Below are 19,451 nucleotides of genomic sequence, written 5' to 3' on the forward strand. Positions count from 1 at the left end.
TGAGAACATAAATCTCATTAGACAGCCAGTTAAGTGGAAATAAACACATTTAAAGGTGCTGCATTAAACATTAAAATTAACGCACACAAATGTCTTAATAATTATTGCAAAAGGGTTAATCATAATAAGGCAATAATGGCCACAGACTTTGACTTCCACCTCGACGACTTCGCCTTTAACTTGGTTCGGCAATAGTTTGTACTCGAACTATATGGGTTTTCTTTGTTTTTTTTGGTTGCCAAAGACAAAAACAATACAATACGGCCACAATCTTTGGGACAATCTTGTCACGAAATTCTGTCGCCGTCTGTGTCGCAGTTGCAGTTAACGGATGGGGGAGATGGAGATGGGGGCTTCAAGCCGGTGGAGTTGCAGACAAAGTCTAAGAGTCTGGCCCCATCTGCTGGCCCAAAGCTATTCATTAGACGCGCCTACACTTTGGCAGCGACGACAACAACTTGGCGTTTAGCAATTTCTGGCATTTTGACCCCGTGCACGGCTTCAGTTTGAGGTCTGCCCATGGGTTTGGGTTTCGGTATGGGTTTCGGCATGGGTATGTGTAAAAAGGTTTGGGTTTGGTCTTTCGTACTGAACACTCGGCTTCGCTAGATGGCTGCCTGACTTTGATTGCAATGGCCGATTAATGCAGCGCATTTAAATGCAACGGTTCACCCCCCAAAAAAATCAATGGGCCTGCCCCATTTCGAGTCAGGTGGCAACGCCGGCGGCCGAGATCGGTATCATCATCGCTATTATAATTATCATTTATCTGGGGCGTATCCATCGACCGTTCTTCTTTCGTCGCTTGCTGGCTGCATACACTGAGGGAAATTCCACTAGCGAAATTTGGAAAATGTTGTAATCATTTCGTGTGCAATAAATAATCAGTAACATTTCCAAACTTTGGAAAGATTTGTTTAGATATAGTTTCAAAAATAGTTTATTTGTTCAGCAACTTGAAAATAAGTTATACCTTCAGCAGAACAATCTCTATTGTAAAGATTTTGATTTGAAAACTAGCAAGCTAAATTTGTAATTTGAAAACTAGCTAGCTAAATTTTTAATATACTATTTACTCCATTTTCTAATTACTCTTATCAAGTTGATACCTATGTACATACACATACTTAACAATTCGTATACAATTTGCTATAAAACTAGATCATTGAATATTTAGATATTATAATCGTTATAGATAACGATTTGTATCGCTGTGTATCTATTTCCGCCGGCTGATGCAATTACCAAGCAATAGATTTAAATGGTGTAGACGCTCTGCAAAAACCTGAAGCAATTGCATAAATTACGTGTACTTAGTACCGACTTGGTTCTTTATTTCCAGCCCAGAACAACTGGGCCTCCGCCGCAGTCGTTGCTTCTGCTGCTCTTTGGAAACGGCGACGTCGGCCGCGACTGCGACTGCGACTTAGGCGTTGAATCTTTAGTTTAGTTTGTCTTCTCTTTTCTCTGGCCAGCCACCTCGTCACCCACCAACCCACCCACCTACCTGTGCACCCATACCCTTACCCATCCCCCTACTAGCCATGTTGCTAGTTGGTTGTTAGTTGTTCGTTGTTGGTTTTGGCCGTACTCGTGTCGCAGCTTTGCATCTTGGCTATAACGTGTGTGTGTGTGTGTGTGTGCGACGCTTTGCCAACTGAAACTGAATTGTTTGCAGCCTCGCCAGTGCAATTTTCGTATAAATAGACTCACCTGCCGGCATTGGGCATCATTAAATAGAAACGTTCGTTCAATTAACAACTGCAGTGTGCTGAGGACCCAGACGAAAGGATACATTTGCCTTTTGGATTACACTACCGAGTTTCTAACAAGATGAAGAACGTAAGTGGGTGCCAAAGGAGTCGAGTGATCGGTGGTGTTATATAACATACAAATAGGGAAAAGTGTCAATAAGGATAGAATCGTTGAGGTGAAATTAGGGATACATTGTGGGACCCTTTGTGAAAAAAAGTGATTAAGAAAGTGATTATTACCAAGGAAGATACTCCCAAAGAGCCTATTTGAGCCTATTAAACATATTTCTGCAAAGCAGTAGTAAATATACTCATACCTAAGTTTTAGTCCCAAACCCATTGAAAGAAATCATTACTCAAAAACACCAATTGTCCGAAATTCAAGTTTCTTATTTGCAAATTAGTTGATTTCTACAAAAATGTCAGATATAAAATTCCGTGGCAATCCACATCTTCTTCCACCAATTCCCATAAAACATGACCAGACATGCTCCGGCAGTAAAAGCCATCGTAAATCAATCGCCTAAGGTGAGCTTTTGAGGCATTTATTATGGTTCAGGAAAGAAACCGAGGCCCTTTTGAGATGTTTTTTCATTGGTTAAGTCTTCCGCAATTATGAGGCTCGCCTGCCGTAAAGTCGGGTGCAAAAACATATAGCACATTGCCATTTGAATGGCTTAAAAGCCAAAGGCAATTAACGGATTCAGATTCCGAGGCAGCCTGCCAGCCACGCAAAGGTCAGAGTCAGACCCACGGACCAACACCTGGCAGCTGTCCATCGGACTGAAAAGTTCAGACACGAAATTGGAATCCCAGATGGAAAACGAAACCCATTCAGCTCGCTTCAGCGACAATTGCCCAAGAGTCGATCTCGAACTGGGGTGAGCTCAAAGTGGCCAAAAAGTGAGAAGTAGGCCCAACTTACCAACTCCGATGAGGCAGTGGAACACGCCCCTTCATTTCCAAGCTCTTTTGTGTAAAAGTTAATTGAGTCAGTCGACATTAGATATGTGTGGAGTGTGTGTGTTTGTGTGGAAATGTGGAAAATATTTAATTGGCATCTATTTGGCGACCTCAAAACGGTGTCTAAAAAGCCCGGTATGTGAGAACAGCAAATAAAATAGCGAAGATAGCTAAGGCAATAAATCTCTCGGCGCTCGGGGACGTTGCATAATAGCACTCATAGCATCGGGCACGATTTCAAGATGTTTATTAGCTCGGCTAACATTGCGGAACTCTCCATTTCGTTTTGCCTTCGACAGTTTGCTCTCTGTCTGCTGGCCACCGCCTTGATGAGCTGCTGCCAGGCTGCTCCCCAAAAGGCGGAGGAGCCCATCGCCATCATCAGCCAGGAGTCCAACATTGAGCCAGATGGATCCTACAACTACGCGTAAGTGAACTGAATAGTTAAGAGTGAGATCAGCTCAATATTAATTGATTAAATTAGAGTCCTTAGTGAGATATACACTATAATCTCTTGAATATATTTCATACGTCATTATAATACGTGTTAATTAGCTATTTACACGTTAATTGAACTTCAAACTTTAATTATCGCATGTATTTAAAACCCATTATAGTTAAAAGCCGGGCTTGAAAAATCTTAGTAATATAGCATTTAGTATCTGTCCGTTGCTAAAAATCAGATTTTGTAGCATACTTTGGGGATAAGAGATCTAAATTTCAGTTTTTAAGAAACAGCCTAAAGTGACTTACAAAGTTTAAGACAAACGCTAATCCCCCAACACCACTTTTCCCTCAATCCGTTGGCAAAACCAGCTATTGGTTTCCATTAGAATCAGAAAAAATATGCTAATAAAGCTAACGAAATATGGATTAGTGAGCCATATTTAAATAGAAGTCTGCGCAGAAATGCTAAAAGTTAAACAGTTTATTGAATTTTAATTCCATTTGCTTGGCGCCAGACGAATGATGCATAAAAACAAGGTGATATTGAGCTTTTTATTATATAGATTTATAGCAAGATTTCAAGGAGAATTCGATTAGACCCTACTAATTTATATGCTTGCAGCTACGAGACGGCCAACGGAATCAAAGCTGAGGAGACCGGAACCCTGAAGAAGGCCACCTCGCCGGACTCCAGTGACGTGATCATCGCACGGGGATCGGTGTCGTACACCTCGCCCGAGGGCAACCTGATCACCCTGAACTACTCCGCCGATGATGAGAACGGTTTCCAGCCGCAGGGCGATCATCTGCCCACTCCGCCACCAATCCCGCCAGCGATCCAGAAGGCCCTGGACTACCTGCTCAGCCTGCCTCCGGCAAAGCGTCGTTAGGAGTGGATTACCCGCCAGATGTTGACCTACGATTCTGACCAACCTCGATTCTGATGTGTAGATGCTGCGCTGTTGCTGCAAGTTGATTGCTGCCCAACACCCCAATTCCGATCCCTAGACAATCACACATAAGACACAAGCCAAGGGCTGCAACCTCCGCCTCCTCCTACTTCTTTGCCCACTCGGGAGGTCAAAGGTCGGCCAAATCCACTGACTGAAGAACACACACACACACTCAAACGGATGTGAGGGACAACACGACACGAGAACCACACGATGATACTGATAGCCCAGTCTGATTTCTTGCTTTCTTCCAACGAACTCTACTTCTCTATGCGAATCTCTTCAGATCTTTTAGTCGCCGGAACTCTGCCATTTTCGGACTCATGTGATATCGTCGATTTATCAATGAAATCAACAAGGAAAATGTAAAAAAAAAATACACGCAAACAAGAAATTAACTAAATAATATACAGGAATATTATCAACAGCGAACTTTGTGTAAATAGTCTGTAAATTAGAAACATTTACACGTAGTCTTAGCCAAGATGTCGATGAGGATTCCTCGTTGATTCCTCGTTGCGTCGAGAATTATACAAACTCTTGTGAAGAACAATGATGATATTCTTTAGCCTTAGCTGCAAATAAAGAATTAAAGATTCTTTCGAAAAGTAAACAAATCAGGTGTTTAATTATGTGGACATGCCCGATTTGGTAAACCCAATGGCCTCTAATAATCCTTAATAGTCCAAGTATCAATGGACTGCATCTGGTTTCAGAACAGCTTTTGACATCTAAAGCAAACCACTCCCACTGACACTGATTATCTTGCGGATTGTATATTCATCCGATGTTCGGAGCTTCTGTCGTGGTCATAAATCTAGATTCACAATTCCCCCAAATAGCAGCGATGACAAACGCCGAAAGGAATTAATGCATTCTCACAACTGGTTTCATCCGTCCAGATGCACACACATATTGAGAATATGGCTTACATAGGACTTTAGATCGCATGGCGGCTATTCATAGACTATGCCCAAAAATAACGTCTCGTTCTATTGTTCCACTCTGTTTTGCACTTCAAGGCGAGATTTAGATGTGATAGATTCATCTTATGCAAAGTGGCCAGACGCAGGCTGGCAAAAATGTGGTCAAGTTGGTTAGGAATCGCCGAGAACCAGAATAGGAGTGATGCCGATGACGAGTGCCCACTGAAGATGGCACCACATTACTATTATTTATATTTATTTGTATTTGTATTTGTATTTGAAAAACAATGTGGGGGCAGGCCGGAATCGTCTGCACCAAATTTCACACCCATTTTCGAAAGGCCAGCGACGAACGGAACGCGGGGCAAAACGAGTTCAATATTATTTATTGCTCACATTTTAATTTCATGTTAAATATTTTAGTACAGGAATTCTATCGCCAAATCCGTTGCCTATATAAGAGTCTTTGTTTACCGCTGGGATCACCAGTCGAACCGAGACACCAGCTTGGATTGCATTGCAGTGATATCGAAATAGAGCGGAATAGAGATCCCAACATGAAGTACCTAATGTTGATTGCCCTGTTTGTGGTCGCTGCTTCGGCGACGGACAACGATGATCCGATTTCCCAGGAATCCAATGTGGAGTACAATGGCAAATACCATTATCAGTGAGTTGATTGTGCGCTTGAAGCCCTCATACGACTAATCCACACGTTATTAACCCAGTTATGAGCTGAAAGACGGCTCAAAGGCCACTCAGGATGGAGTTTTGAAGTCCGTGAATGCCGATCACAATGGGGAGTCGGTCAATGGAAAGTACTCCTTCGTTTCCGACGATGGAAAGACCTATGTCGTGTCCTACACGGCGGACGAGAACGGATACCAAGCAGTTGGTGATCACCTGCCCACGCCGCCACCCACGCCGGTGTCCGTTCTGAAGGCTCTGGAGTACATCCGCCTGCATCCGTACAAGACGCCCGAGAAGAAGCCATAGTCAGCCAACTAGAACTAAGCCACAATGTGATTGGAACCAAAAGAACTGAGAAAAATATTAAAAGATAATATCTAAAAACAACAAGTCGAAATATTGCGTAGCCGGAAACAAAAGAGTTCAAATACATTTCGACGATGATGAGAGAGATATTCAGGGCTGAAGCTTGGCAGAGATTCCCCCCACTTTGCAGAGGCACTGCGTCATGTGTGCCAAAATGTGTGTTAAATTTGCCTTACTTAGCAGTTTTTGGCTCTGCTGGCCATCTCGCTAAACAATTACTAATTGAAAGCTAAATTGTTAAATAAGCAAGCAATCGATGCCCAAGCAGAGTGGCAAAAATCTCAAGGCCGTAACCGAAATCAGTTTAAGTGAGATTCAGATTGAGAGGCAGCGCTATTAGAACTTCGACCAGACAAAATCAATGGGTATTATGCAAGCCCTACAGAAACCGAAAGTGTGATTCGGAATTGTTTAACTCGTTTTAATTTACAATAACATGTTAATTCTAAAGCCAAACAAACGCAGAACTTTGGCGATTCGAGGAAAAGGTTGGAGAACATTTCTCTTACCCCGAAATTGATCAGATATGTATTCTTTTGTTTTTGGGCTTTTATTCAAACCGAAGTTCATTGACCATTCCGTTCCCGCAAGTTTCTAGGCTCTATGACACAATTGTGGTTAATATTCGCAGCATATAGCCATCATTTGGGTATCTGTAAGTTCGCAGTGTTATCAATTCGATTTATGGCCAACAATACTCTACATTTTTTATGGCGTTCACCGTTAGCTTTTCGGCCCGTAAATATTTCCCTAATTGAAACGTGATTGGATTGCCAAATCCGGAATACGATTTGAGTTATGGAAAAATTTGACAAATTGTGTAAGAACTTTCATGTATGCCAGCACTCCTTCAACTCAAATCCTTAACGGAATCCCCAGGAACTGGCTGTGGACTCAGCGGAACTAACCGAGGTGAGCCCCGACTCCCAGAAGAATATATATGTTATTCTGCTCAGACGAATCACGTAGCCTGTCCAGATCTGGCGATATGTGGCTGTGGCGCGGGGTGGAGGGCAGTAAACTGTCACCTGTTGACATCGTCGCTCCATCTTCATCTCTTTTGGCGGTGCGATCTGATGTTTACTCATCGCGGGGCAATAAAACCGAAACCAAAATCCCAAAAAAAAGGCAAAGAAAAGAAGTCACAGCGCCCGCTCGTAATTTCTGCGAGTACTTCGAAGCTTATCTAGTGCGCCCATCGTAATGGCAATCGTAAGCAGCCGAAGCCACGGACCAGAGTATAAAAAGCCCGGCTCTCGATTGGGCAGTCAACAGTCGCTCGCTGGATACCGCCCACACTTAACACTCCGTGACAGGATATATACGCCACACCCTTCGATATGTACAAGTTAGTCTTCCTCGTCAGCTCCGCCCTGCTGCTCAGCTATGTCCTGGCCAGGCCCCAGGATCTGCGGGCGGGAGCCCCGAGTGCCACGACCACCACCACAGCTGCCACCATTGTCAAGCAGGATAATGTGAACAACGCCGACGGCAGCTTCAATAGCAGGTGAGCAACATAACCATTTTGGAATCGGATCAGAATGTAACACCGATCTCTTCCAAACCAAATAGCTACGAGACCTCGAACGGAATACGCGTGGAGAACATTGGCTATCTGAAGAAGATCATCGTTCCCAAGACCGAGACCTCCGATGGCCAGGTGATCGACGAACACGAGGAGCTCGTACTGGTCCAGACCGGATCCTACAGCTACAGCGATCCCGATGGCAATCTCATCACCCTGCGCTACGTGGCCGACGAGAACGGATTCCAGCCGGAGGGTGACCATCTGCCGGTGGCACCTCAATAGTTTAACATATGTCCATAGTTGTCCATAGATGTCCCCTGTAATATTTCGCTTGAAAGTATTATGCACTGCCTGAATGCCATACGAAATTGAAATGTCTACATTCCGTAGTTAGTCTTAAGCAAACACACACACTGAAATAAATATTGGAAACGATAATGAAAACGACAACTGAAGTGAACTTACTTCTCAGCCTCGCGTGGCCTATAACATTACATTACCAAATTGCCCTTCACGCTTGCGGTTAACACTGATGATCCCCAAGTGGAGACCAGATGGGTTGGGATGCTGATGCTGGTGGTCATGAGCCAACTGCCGGATTTGTTTACACTGATGGCGCAGCTATGGTAAAAGCCCCCAGCTCCGAATGACATTGATGCCGATATGGATACGGCTAGGAGGAATTGGGTACCAATACCAAGTGTGTTGGCCCAACTCAATGGGGCGTACGAGAATAACCACACGCACACACAAGCAAGTCGTTTAATTACTTAATAATGCGTATGATTAAACTGTCATTAGATGTGGATTATGCCACTTGATCAGAGGGTAATGTGGGCCGATCGTGGGATCAGTTGATCGACCATTGAGACACGGGAATGTTGCCAATAATCTGGTGGTTCGGCATTATAGTATGCAGTCTACTGCGTATACAACTTACAGATACGGCCAAGCTGATTCCAGTGGGTCTTAAAATCAATCTAATCCAAGAAATATCTTAGCATATATCATTTATTTGCCACAGAACATGGGCTACTATATAGAAATGAAGCAAATGGATTGCGTGGGCAATCCCAACTATTTCGCGGACCTTTACTGCAGGATCATACCACCCAAAAACCGGACCATGGAGGCATCTGTGAATATTATGCAACAGTTGAGCGCCTTCAGTGGTTCACTTCGAGTATCCATACCCAATGCCAGGAAGGTCATAACCCAGATATTCGACATCACCTTCGATGTGTGCAAGGTGCTGCGTGAACGCAAGCGGAAGATTCTCATCGATCTTTTGGTCAACGCTTTGGGCAGGAACAGCAATGCAAAGGCTTGGAAATGTCCTTTTCCAAAGGTATTTAATATGTTTAATCAAAAATCACCTAAAACCCATTATTATAGGGTAAATTTGAATCGAGAAACATTTCGGTTACCGATCTGCCGCCGATGCTCACCGAATCGGAGTTTTTTGTGCACTTGGACTTCTTTATACCCAAGGTGGCCATTGCCATGAATGTCACCTTGCATGGGCATCTCTATGAGATTGCAAAGGAAAGGAACAGGCGAAAGAAATATTTGTAATTTCTATATTACACATAATTCAAATAAATGTATATAATTCAAAGAGAAGAAACAAACTTTAATATGATTTTTAATGACTTATATTCATATTTTTTTACACAATAATTTTACAGCTTTTTTACACAGCTTAGCATTTTATTTCCTGCATACTTTGTGGCGGTAAGTTTTTAGCAATAATCGCGAATGATATCTGGCCTCAAACTAAGCCTATAGTATATAGTTTTGCATTTAGTTAACTGTTAACATAGCAAAGTCGTTCTTTCAAATGAATTGTTTCGCTCAATTTGGAATTTAAATTATCCAGATAAGCAATTATGTTTCGAACTGGTAATTGCTTAAATTCCGATATAATATCTATCGGTAAACAGCCCAATTTAGTTTGCCACCGACTGAACGACAGTAATGTTCTACATAGGACTAAGCTGCTTACGGATGATTTTGATACTCATCCACGTGTTTCATTATACCGAAGCCAAGGTAATGCATTGCTAATAAATTGATAATTCGAATAAACAAATAAACCACCATAATTTTAGAGGCGTTTACGATGGGATTGCTTTGACTGCCAGATGGGACCTCAGTATGCTGATCAGATGACATGCCAAATTGGTGGCACACGGCGCTCCCTGTTGAATGTGGAGCTGAAACTGCTGACGGAACTCGATCAAATTAAGGTTTACATCAAGATCTCGACGAGATTCAAGTCATCAACTTTGTATCGGAAATTCTTCGACATTACCTTCGATGGGTGTCGTGTTATATCCGATATGGTTCAGGGAACCATGGTATCGAACATGTTCAACGCGGTCGTTAAGTCGAGCAATCAACCACGAAAGTGCCCGGTCAAAGAGGTTATATCATTGATTTTTTATTGTATATTAAGTTCTAATGTCAACATTACAGGGTACCATTTACTATCATAATATAAGCATCGAAGACGCCTTACCTATGTTTGTGCCTTCCGCCCAGTTGTTTATTCAAGTTGATTTCTACGCTCGCCGTCAGTTGTACTTGAACGTAAGCCTAAGAGGAGAAATTACTGAATAACAAATATATGAATACCAAATTGTTCCATTTTCATGTTTTATACATACCTGGAAAAATAAGTAGAAACGTAATATTTATAGTTCTATGATTTGTAGACCACTTTAACGAACTGACCGCTTTTTGCGGCCATAAACGAAGACATTATCGCTTAAATTTAGAAAAGTGAGCTCGATTGGTATACAAAACCCCAATTTAAATGCAATCACGATAAATATCAATTATTGGGGTATAATTATGAAAACCATCGCGACTATTTTCACTTATTGTCCGTGTTGGGGCTTTTAAAACAGACAGTAGTAATTGATCAGAGCTGCAATTACGACATCATGGCTCAATTTCAATTGATGATTCTGCTCATTTTCTTGGCTAGCCAAAGCGAATCAGCCAAGGTTTTTTTTATATGGATATAATATTCAGACTTAGACTTCTGATCAACTATTATTTAGACATTTACAAAGGCCCACCTAAAACTGATGTGGAAAACATTCAACTGCGTCACAAATCCGGATTACATTTCCCAACACAAGTGCTTCATTGTAGAACCTGAGAAGTCCGCGATCACCGCTGAGCTGCAATACATCAAGGATCTTGCCCAATTTAATGCCACTTTTAAGCTGTTCATGCCTCGTAAGCCTTCCCGCAGTTTTCAGAAAGTAATCGATGTGAATGTGGACATATGCCAGTTTGCCAAGGGAATTCATGGCCACAGATTTATGACAATTGTCATCAAAGCCTTCGGAAAGCAGGCATCTCAGCTGAAGTGTCCTCATCCCAAGGTAATACTGACTTTTAATATTAAAATCAATTCTAAAACGATTTTCCAGGGCCTTTACGTTTACCCCAACATCAATATTGCCGACAATTTGCCAGCCTTCTTGCCAGAGACCGATTTTAAAATCGAAATGAATTTTCTGTCACCCGAAACGCACGTTTTCAATACCACTCTCACTGGTTTCCTGTATGATCCCATCAAAAGGAAAGCAAAGACTACCTAACTAACTAAAGTGAATAAAATGTGTGTTTAACAGCAGCTAAAATCGATATAGAACAAGTGGTTGAGACAATTTGTACCGCTTAAGAATTAATCAAGTGCCATATGGCCAGGCCACTTGTCACACCAGCGGTACGTGATCTTTATGTCAAGTTAAGTTCCGCTGACGATTGGCTCAAAATCGCCACTAGAGCATTATTTACGAGTCAAGCTCAAGATTGGCCGCATCGACAAGGCATTTCATTTCACAACCGGCACGGCGGCAGCCTGAATATTTATGGCCAGCAACGTGGTTCTGTTAGCCAAGTTGGCTCTCTGCCATAAAGCCAAATCCGAACGGAATGGAACGGAACCCAAATGTCAAATGTTGTTCATAAGAACGACAAATGCTAAGAATGTAAGGGTGAAATCGTTTGACATTTGCAGATGCTGCAATTTCCCCATGCCGGCAGCAACAGGTCAGTGTGTGAGTGGGCCACAGTAGTGGGTAGTGGGTTGTGGGATGGTTCGGTTTCATGGTGAGCATCTGCGCATCTGTGGTGGTGCACTCGAAAGCTAACCTTGCCCAGCTTTCGTTTTTTATTTTCATTTTCGTCCGTGCGTGGAACTGCAACTCCACGAGTTGCACAACCTGCAATGAATCACCAGCAACAGCAGCAACATCAACACACACGGCAGCAACATTGCAAACCGGGGGCTTGGCGGCCGTTTCACTTGGTGTCGTGGGTGCGGAAGACGAAGAGTTGGCCAAAACACGATGGCCCAGAGGGAGGCGGAGTCGTTTGTCGCAATAGGCGTTGGAGTTTGGCAGCATTTCGGGCTTTATTGCCGGCACTTCGTCGGTTGTTGCACTCGCTGCATATTGTCCCTTGCAAGTTGATCGTCTCCTATGATTGAATTTTTCTCTTATTTCTTTACAACGCCTGATGTTTGTTTATTTGTTCTCTTTGGCCGAAAATGCACTGTAGATTAACCCAATTGTTTGGCAACTAATTAACATTTGCCAAGACACGGGCCCGCTTTGAACTCAATTATCGTCTTGCCTCATCTGCCAGGCACTTTGGCTGTTACAACAATTCGCGCTTCGCTGGTGTTGGTATTGGATCCGCCAAGCTGCCGCAATTACAAGAATGCGAATCTGAATCTGAGTCCGAGTGCGAATTTGAAAACGAATCCGAAACCGAAGCCGCGAGGGAGCAGCATCTTGGATGCACTTCAAATGCGCTTCAGTCGCGCGAGAGAGGGAGAGAGCCGACTGTCGCTTTTGGCCAAGTCAACAACGAAAGCAAAGCAAAAAAACTCGTTCTGGCTTGTTTCTAAATAACGGCATTGCGAAGATGAACGACCGGACGCGCTGGCGGGGGACGGACATTTCGCAGACATTTGAGCCGGGCCTACGAGCGGGCCAAATACGAACACCGACAATAAGCCGGGCTAAGATGGGTGCCGGTATAAAAGGGGCTCAAAAAGGGCAAAAGAGTCTTCATAAGTATGTAATATATAAGTAAGTTTAATATATTAGCTATTTTTTTCTTTTCTTTCTATCATTAAAACAAAAGACTTAGGAAACGAACTTGTTGTTTCATAAATGGCCAAGAGTTTTTATAAGTATGTAATATATAAGTTATTTTGTTTAATATTTTTTTATATTAGCTATTTTTACTATAAAATGTCTCAAAAAATATTTCATAAGAATTTTCTTGAATTAAAACAAAAGACTTAGGAAACGAACTTGGGATTTCATTAAAGAATCCTAAGATTTTGGGATGATAAAAAAGGACAGAAATTATTAAAATTATTATTATTATTATTATTATTATTATTATTATTATTATTATATTTTTAGAGCTGATTTTGTTTTACTCAAAAAATAATAATGCTATTCAATATAAGCGAAAATTATTTTTTTCGTTTTATGAGAATGGAATTAGGAAACGAATAGGAATTACACTTATTTGGAAATCGTAACCTATACAATAAAATAGAAAACTATTAATCCCAAATTTTTTGCAGAAAATTATTAAAGATTATTAGCATTACCTTTATAGTTTATCATAGTTCTGGAATTCCTTCTGAAATCATACTGCCGCAGCCTCTGAAACAGCCTCAAACGAGAGCGACAGTGAATTGTTTTTTTTTTACGATTTTAGCATTTAAGCGTCGTCGAGCCTACAAACAACAATTACCGATCGGTCGGATCAGACAGCTAACAAAAAATAAGAGCTTCTATGGCGAATTCCACTTCCACTCCCATCCCCATCTTCATCGGCAACTGCAACTGCATCTCCAACTGCAACTTCATCTCCATTAGAAACTCCATCTCCAGCAGAAATAGCAAATGCACGCTCTCCCATGGAGGCTCACCTGTGTGGGTATGGACACGAGTGCAACAGGAGGATCGGATCGGGTCGGAGCAGAGCGAATCGCCTATATAAGACCAAAATAGGGCCGCGCTTGGCACAGTGTCTAACGGAGCTGCTTTCACTAGCCAGTGCGATCAGTGCCAGCCAAACGGGCGACAAAGCGGGACAAATCAGTGGAATACAGTGGATAAGCGGCAGAGACTCCTTGCGAAATGAAAGTGCTCGTAAGTGGTTCATAACCAATAATTCAAACCCGTTGGATTTTCCAATTCGGTCAAGTGATTCTCGATGAATGATTGGCAAACATTGCATCAGTTCGATCTTCTTAAATATGAAATTTAATGGCTTACATTACATCTAAAGGATAGTATTAAATATTCTTTTATGTGATTATTTTGTTTGGAAATCGTAATGCATCGATTTTCTTGCAATTAATTTATGTATGTACATGAGTTTGTAAGCTTAAGCTGAACTTATCCTTTCAGATACTTCTTGTGCTGTTGGCCATTTCCTGCCAAGGACAACACCACCATCAGCATCAGCACCAAAATGTGAACAACATACCACGCGATGACAAACCAGATCATCATCGCCATGAAGATCACCGAGAGACCAGCACCTGGATACCCATAATCAAGTACAACAAGGAGCAGAGTGACGATGGAAGCTACAAAACAGAATACGAGACGGGCAATAGCATCATTCATGAGGAGACCGGTTTCCTCAAGGACTTCGACACAAATCCCAATGGCGTGTTGGTTCAGCATGGCCAATACTCCTACCAATCCCCCGAGGGAACTCTGGTCAATGTGCAGTACACGGCCGACGAGAATGGATTCAGGGCCACCGGCGATCACATTCCTACTCCGCCGGCCATTCCCGAGGAGATACAGAAGGGATTGGACCAGATCTACGCCGGCATCAAATTGCAGCAGGAGCGTCTGGAGCAGAGGGCCAAGACAGATCCCGACTTTGCGAGAAAACTGGAAGAGCGACGAGTGGCCAACCAGAATGGCCAGTACATCGGTCTGCTGGAGAACCAATAGACAAGCTTCGCCCATTCCATTCCCCCACCGAACCGATGATCCTGGAAACGTAACTCCTTCGCATTCTATATCAACAACAACAAGACTGTGATTTCATTCTGCAAGCTCTTCCAAATCCAAATCGCTGTACCACACTGAATGATAATCGTTTAATAACTTTTGAATTTCCCACTAAGTACCATAAAACCAACAGACAGGGGCGCTCAATCAAATTAATAATATTTTATTAACGAGTGTGAAAGTTTCGCTGCTTTGAAACAATAAAAGAAAACTAACGTTTCCATTATGCCGAACCGACTTGATGATGGATTTACCATATTTTCTGGCATTATTTTTTTCCGTTTTACAGCTGACCATATCCACGATGTTCAGACAAACGTGACAAAGCGTTTATGGGTCCTCATTATTTTCTCAAAGTGTTTCCCCATTTACCGTGCATCTTTCGTTGCTTTATTGTTTACTTCGCAGATCGAATTACGTTAGTTTGTTGATCCCATTCCATGCAGGTTGGGTTTTCCAATTTTCCATATTTCTACATCGCCGCCATGGAAATTTTCTTTCGAGAGGAGTCTCTCGACTGGTTGCCAGTTGCATAATTACGACAGATTTTCCAGTGCCATTCGACTTGTCTTCGGGGGCAGGCGTTGCATGTGGGAAGGCTGAGGAAGCCAGTTGAAGTGGTCCACGAATGGGTTACTGGCGTAGCCCCGATTCCCGCCGAGAAACCTCTTCGTTCTGCCAATTATTTAACGTAGGCTACCTTTACCGTTTGGCATTTCGAAAAGTGTAGCCCTTGGCTACGCAAATATAGAAACCAAAAACCACTGTCATCAGGTTGAAAGAACAAACAACCGAATAACCTTTTGGGCCACAAAACGGCAAACGATTTGGCCACCTAACATATTTGCATAAAACGTAAACACACTGACTATACTATGCGGTTATTTCTAGCTGAAGATAAATCAAATCCGCTGCATTTTCACCAACGCCGTAGAAACAGACCCCAAAAGCGGGGCCCCGAAGAATGTTTATTCGCCATTAAGTTTCAACGCTCTTGCGCATAATTAAGACGAAAAAAAAAACCATATAATAACGAAGCCGAACAAAGGAAAATTTCTTTGGCCCGTGATTAGAAAGAATCTTTCTTATGGGCTTGTGCGGCGCTGGAATTGATTTGGCCAACTCAGTTGCCGTTTACAAGCCGTCGCGTGCAGATCGCAAATCGCCAGCAAAAGAGATACTTCCTCTACAAGATACAATATCTATAAGAAAGCTGAAGATCGAATTCGCAAGAGCGTTAAACCGAAAACTGGTAGCGGTAGTACCAATCTTTGTTTGTGGGGAGTGAATAGAAATGGGGAAGTGAAGTGGTCGATCGACAGAAAAGTGAAGATGTGAAGAGCTGTAGATGTGAATATTACATTGACATCGAAGGCCAGTCAAAGAAAAAATAACAGAAACCAAAAATCAAACAATAGATTGTTATTGTGGCTGCTGAAAACGAGAATGAATCAATAAACCTATTAAAACTAACTGTAAACTTGAAAAGTAGCACAGCATCTGCAAAAAAGAAGATAGACGTTTTCAATTTAAATATGGTTAGTCATTGGAAAAAGTGTCTACTGTGGTCGCTGATAGCCCTCAGTGGCTGCCAGCTAATTGCCCCACAGCAGCTGCAGGGTCCTCCTCGTCCCAGGGGGCGTGTACGCATTGCGGATATGCAAAATCCCGCTTCAGTAGGCGGGGCACCTGCTCAGGCCTTGGGAAACTGGCCAAGTGTGCCGGCTGCAGGCCCCATCAGTTCCACTGTGCACACCCACATTCCACTGTGGCGCGAGGAGACCGCCCCCCTGCCGGCCACGCCCAGTCAGGAGGCGGTGGTGTACGGCAACTGGAAACCGGAGCATCCGGAGAGGCCCGAGAGGGTGGACACGAAAATCGAGTCGGATCCGCAGCCCAAGGAGCGGGTCTTCGGACGCTTGGAAGCCATGCTCATGGGATTGCCGGCAGATGGTAAGATTTTAGGTACGAATATGAATTTCCTATTAATATCAGATAATAGGAAGATAATATTAGATATCTTTTTAAAAAGATCTTCACGTAGCGTTTATTTTCTCTCTTGTTCCAAAATTTTTTGCTCATGTCTTAAATACTTCTATACCACAGCTATTGATGCCAAGCCATCAAGTTCCAGCGAAGAGCTGACCGCTCCTATTGCCCCTGGTGGCTACCAGAATCCTGCCTATTCCCGGCCAGTCAGTCGTGACAGTTCGGCAGAGAAATATGGACGCCGGCGCATCAGCACTCAGCAGGCGCCACAACAATTCGAGGTGGCCAGGGTTAACGATTCGGAACCCATATTGAAGGCAATATCCAAGCAGATCAACGAGTCCGTGGAGACGACGACGGACAATCGAAGGAATTCCAAGAATTCCGCCGACGACAACTGGTTGCCCCTGCCGTATCCGTATCCCTACGATACCACAATGCCAGCTCCACCTGCAACGAGCTCCATGGTTCCAGGATTTATGCAATCCTCGGTGGTGCATCCACCTGTTCCTACTCAGCCCACTCGATCCACTGCGGGACTATTGAATTGGCCCACCGATTTCATAGACAGCACATCTCTTACGGTAAGCACCGAAAGGATAGATGGGAGCATGCAGGGAAGCATTGACCGGCGCGACGAGAGCGTCTCTGATCCTGTGGACGAGTACAAGTACTACGAGGATTCCCTGAACTCCGCCCAGATGAACAGCGAACTGAGTGTTCCAGAGACCGTGCCGCTGAATATTACCCGGGTAGGCATCCCGTACGAGGATCGAAATGCCTCTGAGGAGCCGACCATATGTGTTCCTCTCACCGTATCGGAAACTTCGCTTTCCTCCGACAGCATTTTGCCCCAGGTGGTGGAGGTCGAAAGGGTCTACTGCTTCCCCCTTCCCAAGGTGGAGATACGTCCTGGTCATGCTCGTCCGCAGGTGGAACAGGTGACGAGGGAGCAGGAGATACTAGAGGCAGATATGGATATACAGCCAACGGAAGCGGCTATTCCGAGTAATTCCGGAGCCGGATCCCCGCGAAGATCACTTGGCACACTCGCGGTGCTCCTCGTTATTGCTTGGAGCTTCCGGCCAGAAATTAGTATTTAGACTAAGTATCACTTGACCTTAACACAACTCAGGGGCTATACGCTAACTACACTTACTTAAAAATTAAACCTAAGCCAACACATGAAATTCACTGCTTTTGTATTTTGGGAGGAAATATATATTGTTTAGCTCTAAGAAGAATATATATTTTATATATTTCAATGAATTTAGAATAACTCTTTATTCTACGAGTAAAGAGTATAATTAAAGTGTAAATAGTATGAGCATTTAAATTGGGATTAGTCGATTGTTGAAGTCGTAAAGAAGAACTGATAACGACCTGCAAATATGTTGATAATGACTTCCTAATCATTCCTTATCTCTGTGGATTTTATGATTAACAATTTCATTCATAGAAAAATACTATTTGTTGTAGAAGTCGTAAAACTTTTAACGTCTGGCATGAGTTAATTGCTGGCCTTTCTTTGATATGAAAGTTATTCCATTGGCATTGCTCGATTTTTCTTAGTTAGTCCAGCTCACCACGCCATATGCTTCACAATCTCCTGGACCCTAACCACTTGGGCACCTGTCTCATCACCAAGCCGCTCAACATTGATGCCCACCACGCAAACCTCCTGCTTTTGGGGAATCCTTGGTCTGAAGTATCTGATGCAGCCTATTTAATAACCTACATATACATATAAGATATGTGCATAGAATGCAAATTCTGATCTTGCTTATACATCATACCGAAACAATCTATATTTGTGGCCCAACACATCGTTTATTGATTGCTTAGAAGAAATTCTTAAACGTTTGAATCACGCTTATTCAGCAGTTAATTGAATCTAATCGAATGTTTATCATGCTGACTACGAAGTTTTCGTCAAGCGTCACGGTGGAAAGAATCGATCAAAATATATATTTATTTATATACAGAATGTATTTATAGGATTGAATCATATCAGTGCCTAACATTGAAGCCAGCCTTCTATCAATTTAACGACATTATTATTTATTTCAAAAGCCTTTGCACAGAAGGCTTTTATAAGTATAAATCCCATATAAATATTTATATATTCCAGATTAATTTTTAAACGTACCAGAAGCTTAAACAAACAAAAACAGCAGCCTCAGCCAACGCAAAGTTGATTTTGTGTATTTCCAGTCGAAAACCTTAGTAAGTAAGTTTTCGAATGTTATCTCCCCCACACGAACTGCTTTAAAACAGCCCAGTTTGGTTAATGTTCAGAGATTATTTATTTGTTGTTATCAATTCTTAACCCTGCACGGGCTGATACTGGCAATAGTTATCTTTGAAGACGAAATGTACAGGACATTGTCTGATAATTTCATACGAGGATGCCATGCCCACTCCAACCATCAAAAGCATGAGCTTCAAACAGGAAAATCGGCTGATCAGCATTTTAAAGTTGGATTTGATGGTGTTGAAAGGAAGCTCAAGTAAACACGTTCACTGTGTTATATCGCACTAAGCACTAGTTCACTGAGTCTCAAATTTTACAATTTATAGCAGTTTCGAAAGGCGCTTTTAATTTAAAACAGTCATCTTAACACATCTACTAAACACAAATATATTCCTCTCGTCGCAAAAACTATTAAATATTATTTAATTATTTTTTTAAGTACTATTCAGTTTTTCAACACCCCATTATTGTGTAAATCACTTGAAATGGTTAAAGTTGA

At 42.6% G+C, this 19,451-nt stretch overlaps 9 protein-coding genes across 10 annotated transcripts; 8 read left to right on the forward strand and 1 right to left on the reverse strand.

Annotated features, from left to right (window-relative positions):
- Positions 1–1,701: 1,701 nt before the first annotated feature.
- Positions 1,702–4,730, forward strand: LOC6734147 (endocuticle structural glycoprotein ABD-4). The gene is made up of 3 exons (XM_002081140.4): positions 1,702–1,842; positions 3,017–3,144; positions 3,787–4,730. The coding sequence occupies exons 1-3, from the start codon at positions 1,834–1,836 to the stop codon at positions 4,052–4,054; spliced, it is 405 nt and encodes a 134-aa protein (XP_002081176.1). The 5' UTR covers positions 1,702–1,833; the 3' UTR covers positions 4,055–4,730.
- A 760-nt stretch (positions 4,731–5,490) lies between these two features.
- On the forward strand, positions 5,491–6,120 carry LOC6734148 (endocuticle structural glycoprotein SgAbd-3). Its single transcript, XM_002081141.4, has 2 exons — positions 5,491–5,713; positions 5,772–6,120. The coding sequence occupies exons 1-2, from the start codon at positions 5,601–5,603 to the stop codon at positions 6,037–6,039; spliced, it is 381 nt and encodes a 126-aa protein (XP_002081177.1). The 5' UTR covers positions 5,491–5,600; the 3' UTR covers positions 6,040–6,120.
- A 1,213-nt stretch (positions 6,121–7,333) lies between these two features.
- Positions 7,334–8,074, forward strand: LOC6734149 (endocuticle structural glycoprotein SgAbd-4). Its single transcript, XM_002081142.4, has 2 exons — positions 7,334–7,606; positions 7,672–8,074. The coding sequence occupies exons 1-2, from the start codon at positions 7,440–7,442 to the stop codon at positions 7,907–7,909; spliced, it is 405 nt and encodes a 134-aa protein (XP_002081178.1). The 5' UTR covers positions 7,334–7,439; the 3' UTR covers positions 7,910–8,074.
- Positions 8,075–8,404: 330 nt separating this feature from the next.
- Positions 8,405–9,245, forward strand: LOC6734150. The gene is made up of 3 exons (XM_016167901.3): positions 8,405–8,589; positions 8,652–8,975; positions 9,023–9,245. Exons 1-3 carry the CDS (start codon positions 8,506–8,508, stop codon positions 9,200–9,202), a joined length of 588 nt encoding a protein of 195 aa, XP_016027157.1. The 5' UTR covers positions 8,405–8,505; the 3' UTR covers positions 9,203–9,245.
- Positions 9,246–9,604: 359 nt separating this feature from the next.
- Positions 9,605–10,324, forward strand: LOC6734151. Its single transcript, XM_016167902.3, has 3 exons — positions 9,605–9,679; positions 9,739–10,053; positions 10,106–10,324. The coding sequence occupies exons 1-3, from the start codon at positions 9,605–9,607 to the stop codon at positions 10,247–10,249; spliced, it is 534 nt and encodes a 177-aa protein (XP_016027158.2). The 3' UTR covers positions 10,250–10,324.
- Positions 10,325–10,648: 324 nt separating this feature from the next.
- On the forward strand, positions 10,649–11,283 carry LOC6734152. The gene has a single exon (XM_039291819.2). The coding sequence runs from the start codon at positions 10,723–10,725 to the stop codon at positions 11,242–11,244; it is 522 nt and encodes a 173-aa protein (XP_039147753.1). The 5' UTR covers positions 10,649–10,722; the 3' UTR covers positions 11,245–11,283.
- A 2,407-nt stretch (positions 11,284–13,690) lies between these two features.
- Positions 13,691–14,946, forward strand: LOC6734153 (endocuticle structural glycoprotein SgAbd-2). Its single transcript, XM_002081146.4, has 2 exons — positions 13,691–13,827; positions 14,089–14,946. Exons 1-2 carry the CDS (start codon positions 13,816–13,818, stop codon positions 14,647–14,649), a joined length of 573 nt encoding a protein of 190 aa, XP_002081182.1. The 5' UTR covers positions 13,691–13,815; the 3' UTR covers positions 14,650–14,946.
- Positions 14,947–15,031: 85 nt separating this feature from the next.
- On the forward strand, positions 15,032–17,908 carry LOC27206164. Of its 2 annotated transcripts, none has more exons than XM_039291794.2 (2): positions 15,032–16,674; positions 16,816–17,908. In XM_039291794.2, exons 1-2 carry the CDS (start codon positions 16,245–16,247, stop codon positions 17,799–17,801), a joined length of 1,416 nt encoding a protein of 471 aa, XP_039147728.1. In that variant the 5' UTR covers positions 15,032–16,244; the 3' UTR covers positions 17,802–17,908. The 2 variants fall into 2 exon arrangements, with proteins under 2 accessions (XP_039147728.1, XP_039147730.1); XM_039291796.2 differs by having other exon boundaries at positions 15,032–16,662.
- A 1,077-nt stretch (positions 17,909–18,985) lies between these two features.
- On the reverse strand, positions 18,986–19,287 carry LOC120284384. Its single transcript, XM_039291797.2, has one exon. It carries the CDS (start codon positions 19,168–19,170, stop codon positions 19,024–19,026), a length of 147 nt encoding a protein of 48 aa, XP_039147731.1. The 5' UTR covers positions 19,171–19,287; the 3' UTR covers positions 18,986–19,023.
- Positions 19,288–19,451: the final 164 nt, after the last annotated feature.

Source organism: Drosophila simulans, chromosome 2R (genome assembly GCF_016746395.2).
Source record: "Drosophila simulans strain w501 chromosome 2R, Prin_Dsim_3.1, whole genome shotgun sequence".
NCBI lineage: Eukaryota > Metazoa > Arthropoda > Insecta > Diptera > Drosophilidae > Drosophila > Drosophila simulans.

Coding starts and splice junctions, on each gene's coding strand:
- LOC120284384 (XM_039291797.2), bottom strand. CDS start 19,170: ATGCTGATCAGCCGATTTTCCTGTTTGAAGCTCATGCTTTTGATGGTT.
- LOC6734151 (XM_016167902.3), top strand. CDS start 9,605: ATGTTCTACATAGGACTAAGCTGCTTACGGATGATTTTGATACTCATC. Junction 9,680..9,738: donor TTCATTATACCGAAGCCAAG/GTAATGCATTGC, acceptor CCATAATTTTAG/AGGCGTTTACGATGGGATTG. Junction 10,054..10,105: donor GAAAGTGCCCGGTCAAAGAG/GTTATATCATTG, acceptor TCAACATTACAG/GGTACCATTTACTATCATAA.
- LOC6734149 (XM_002081142.4), top strand. CDS start 7,440: ATGTACAAGTTAGTCTTCCTCGTCAGCTCCGCCCTGCTGCTCAGCTAT. Junction 7,607..7,671: donor GACGGCAGCTTCAATAGCAG/GTGAGCAACATA, acceptor CAAACCAAATAG/CTACGAGACCTCGAACGGAA.
- LOC6734148 (XM_002081141.4), top strand. CDS start 5,601: ATGAAGTACCTAATGTTGATTGCCCTGTTTGTGGTCGCTGCTTCGGCG. Junction 5,714..5,771: donor AATGGCAAATACCATTATCA/GTGAGTTGATTG, acceptor TTATTAACCCAG/TTATGAGCTGAAAGACGGCT.
- LOC6734152 (XM_039291819.2), top strand. CDS start 10,723: ATGTGGAAAACATTCAACTGCGTCACAAATCCGGATTACATTTCCCAA.
- LOC6734147 (XM_002081140.4), top strand. Junction 3,145..3,786: donor GATGGATCCTACAACTACGC/GTAAGTGAACTG, acceptor ATATGCTTGCAG/CTACGAGACGGCCAACGGAA.
- LOC27206164 (XM_039291794.2), top strand. CDS start 16,245: ATGGTTAGTCATTGGAAAAAGTGTCTACTGTGGTCGCTGATAGCCCTC. Junction 16,675..16,815: donor GGCAGATGGTAAGATTTTAG/GTACGAATATGA, acceptor TCTATACCACAG/CTATTGATGCCAAGCCATCA.
- LOC6734150 (XM_016167901.3), top strand. CDS start 8,506: ATGTTGCCAATAATCTGGTGGTTCGGCATTATAGTATGCAGTCTACTG. Junction 8,590..8,651: donor ATACGGCCAAGCTGATTCCA/GTGGGTCTTAAA, acceptor TATTTGCCACAG/AACATGGGCTACTATATAGA. Junction 8,976..9,022: donor GGAAATGTCCTTTTCCAAAG/GTATTTAATATG, acceptor CCATTATTATAG/GGTAAATTTGAATCGAGAAA.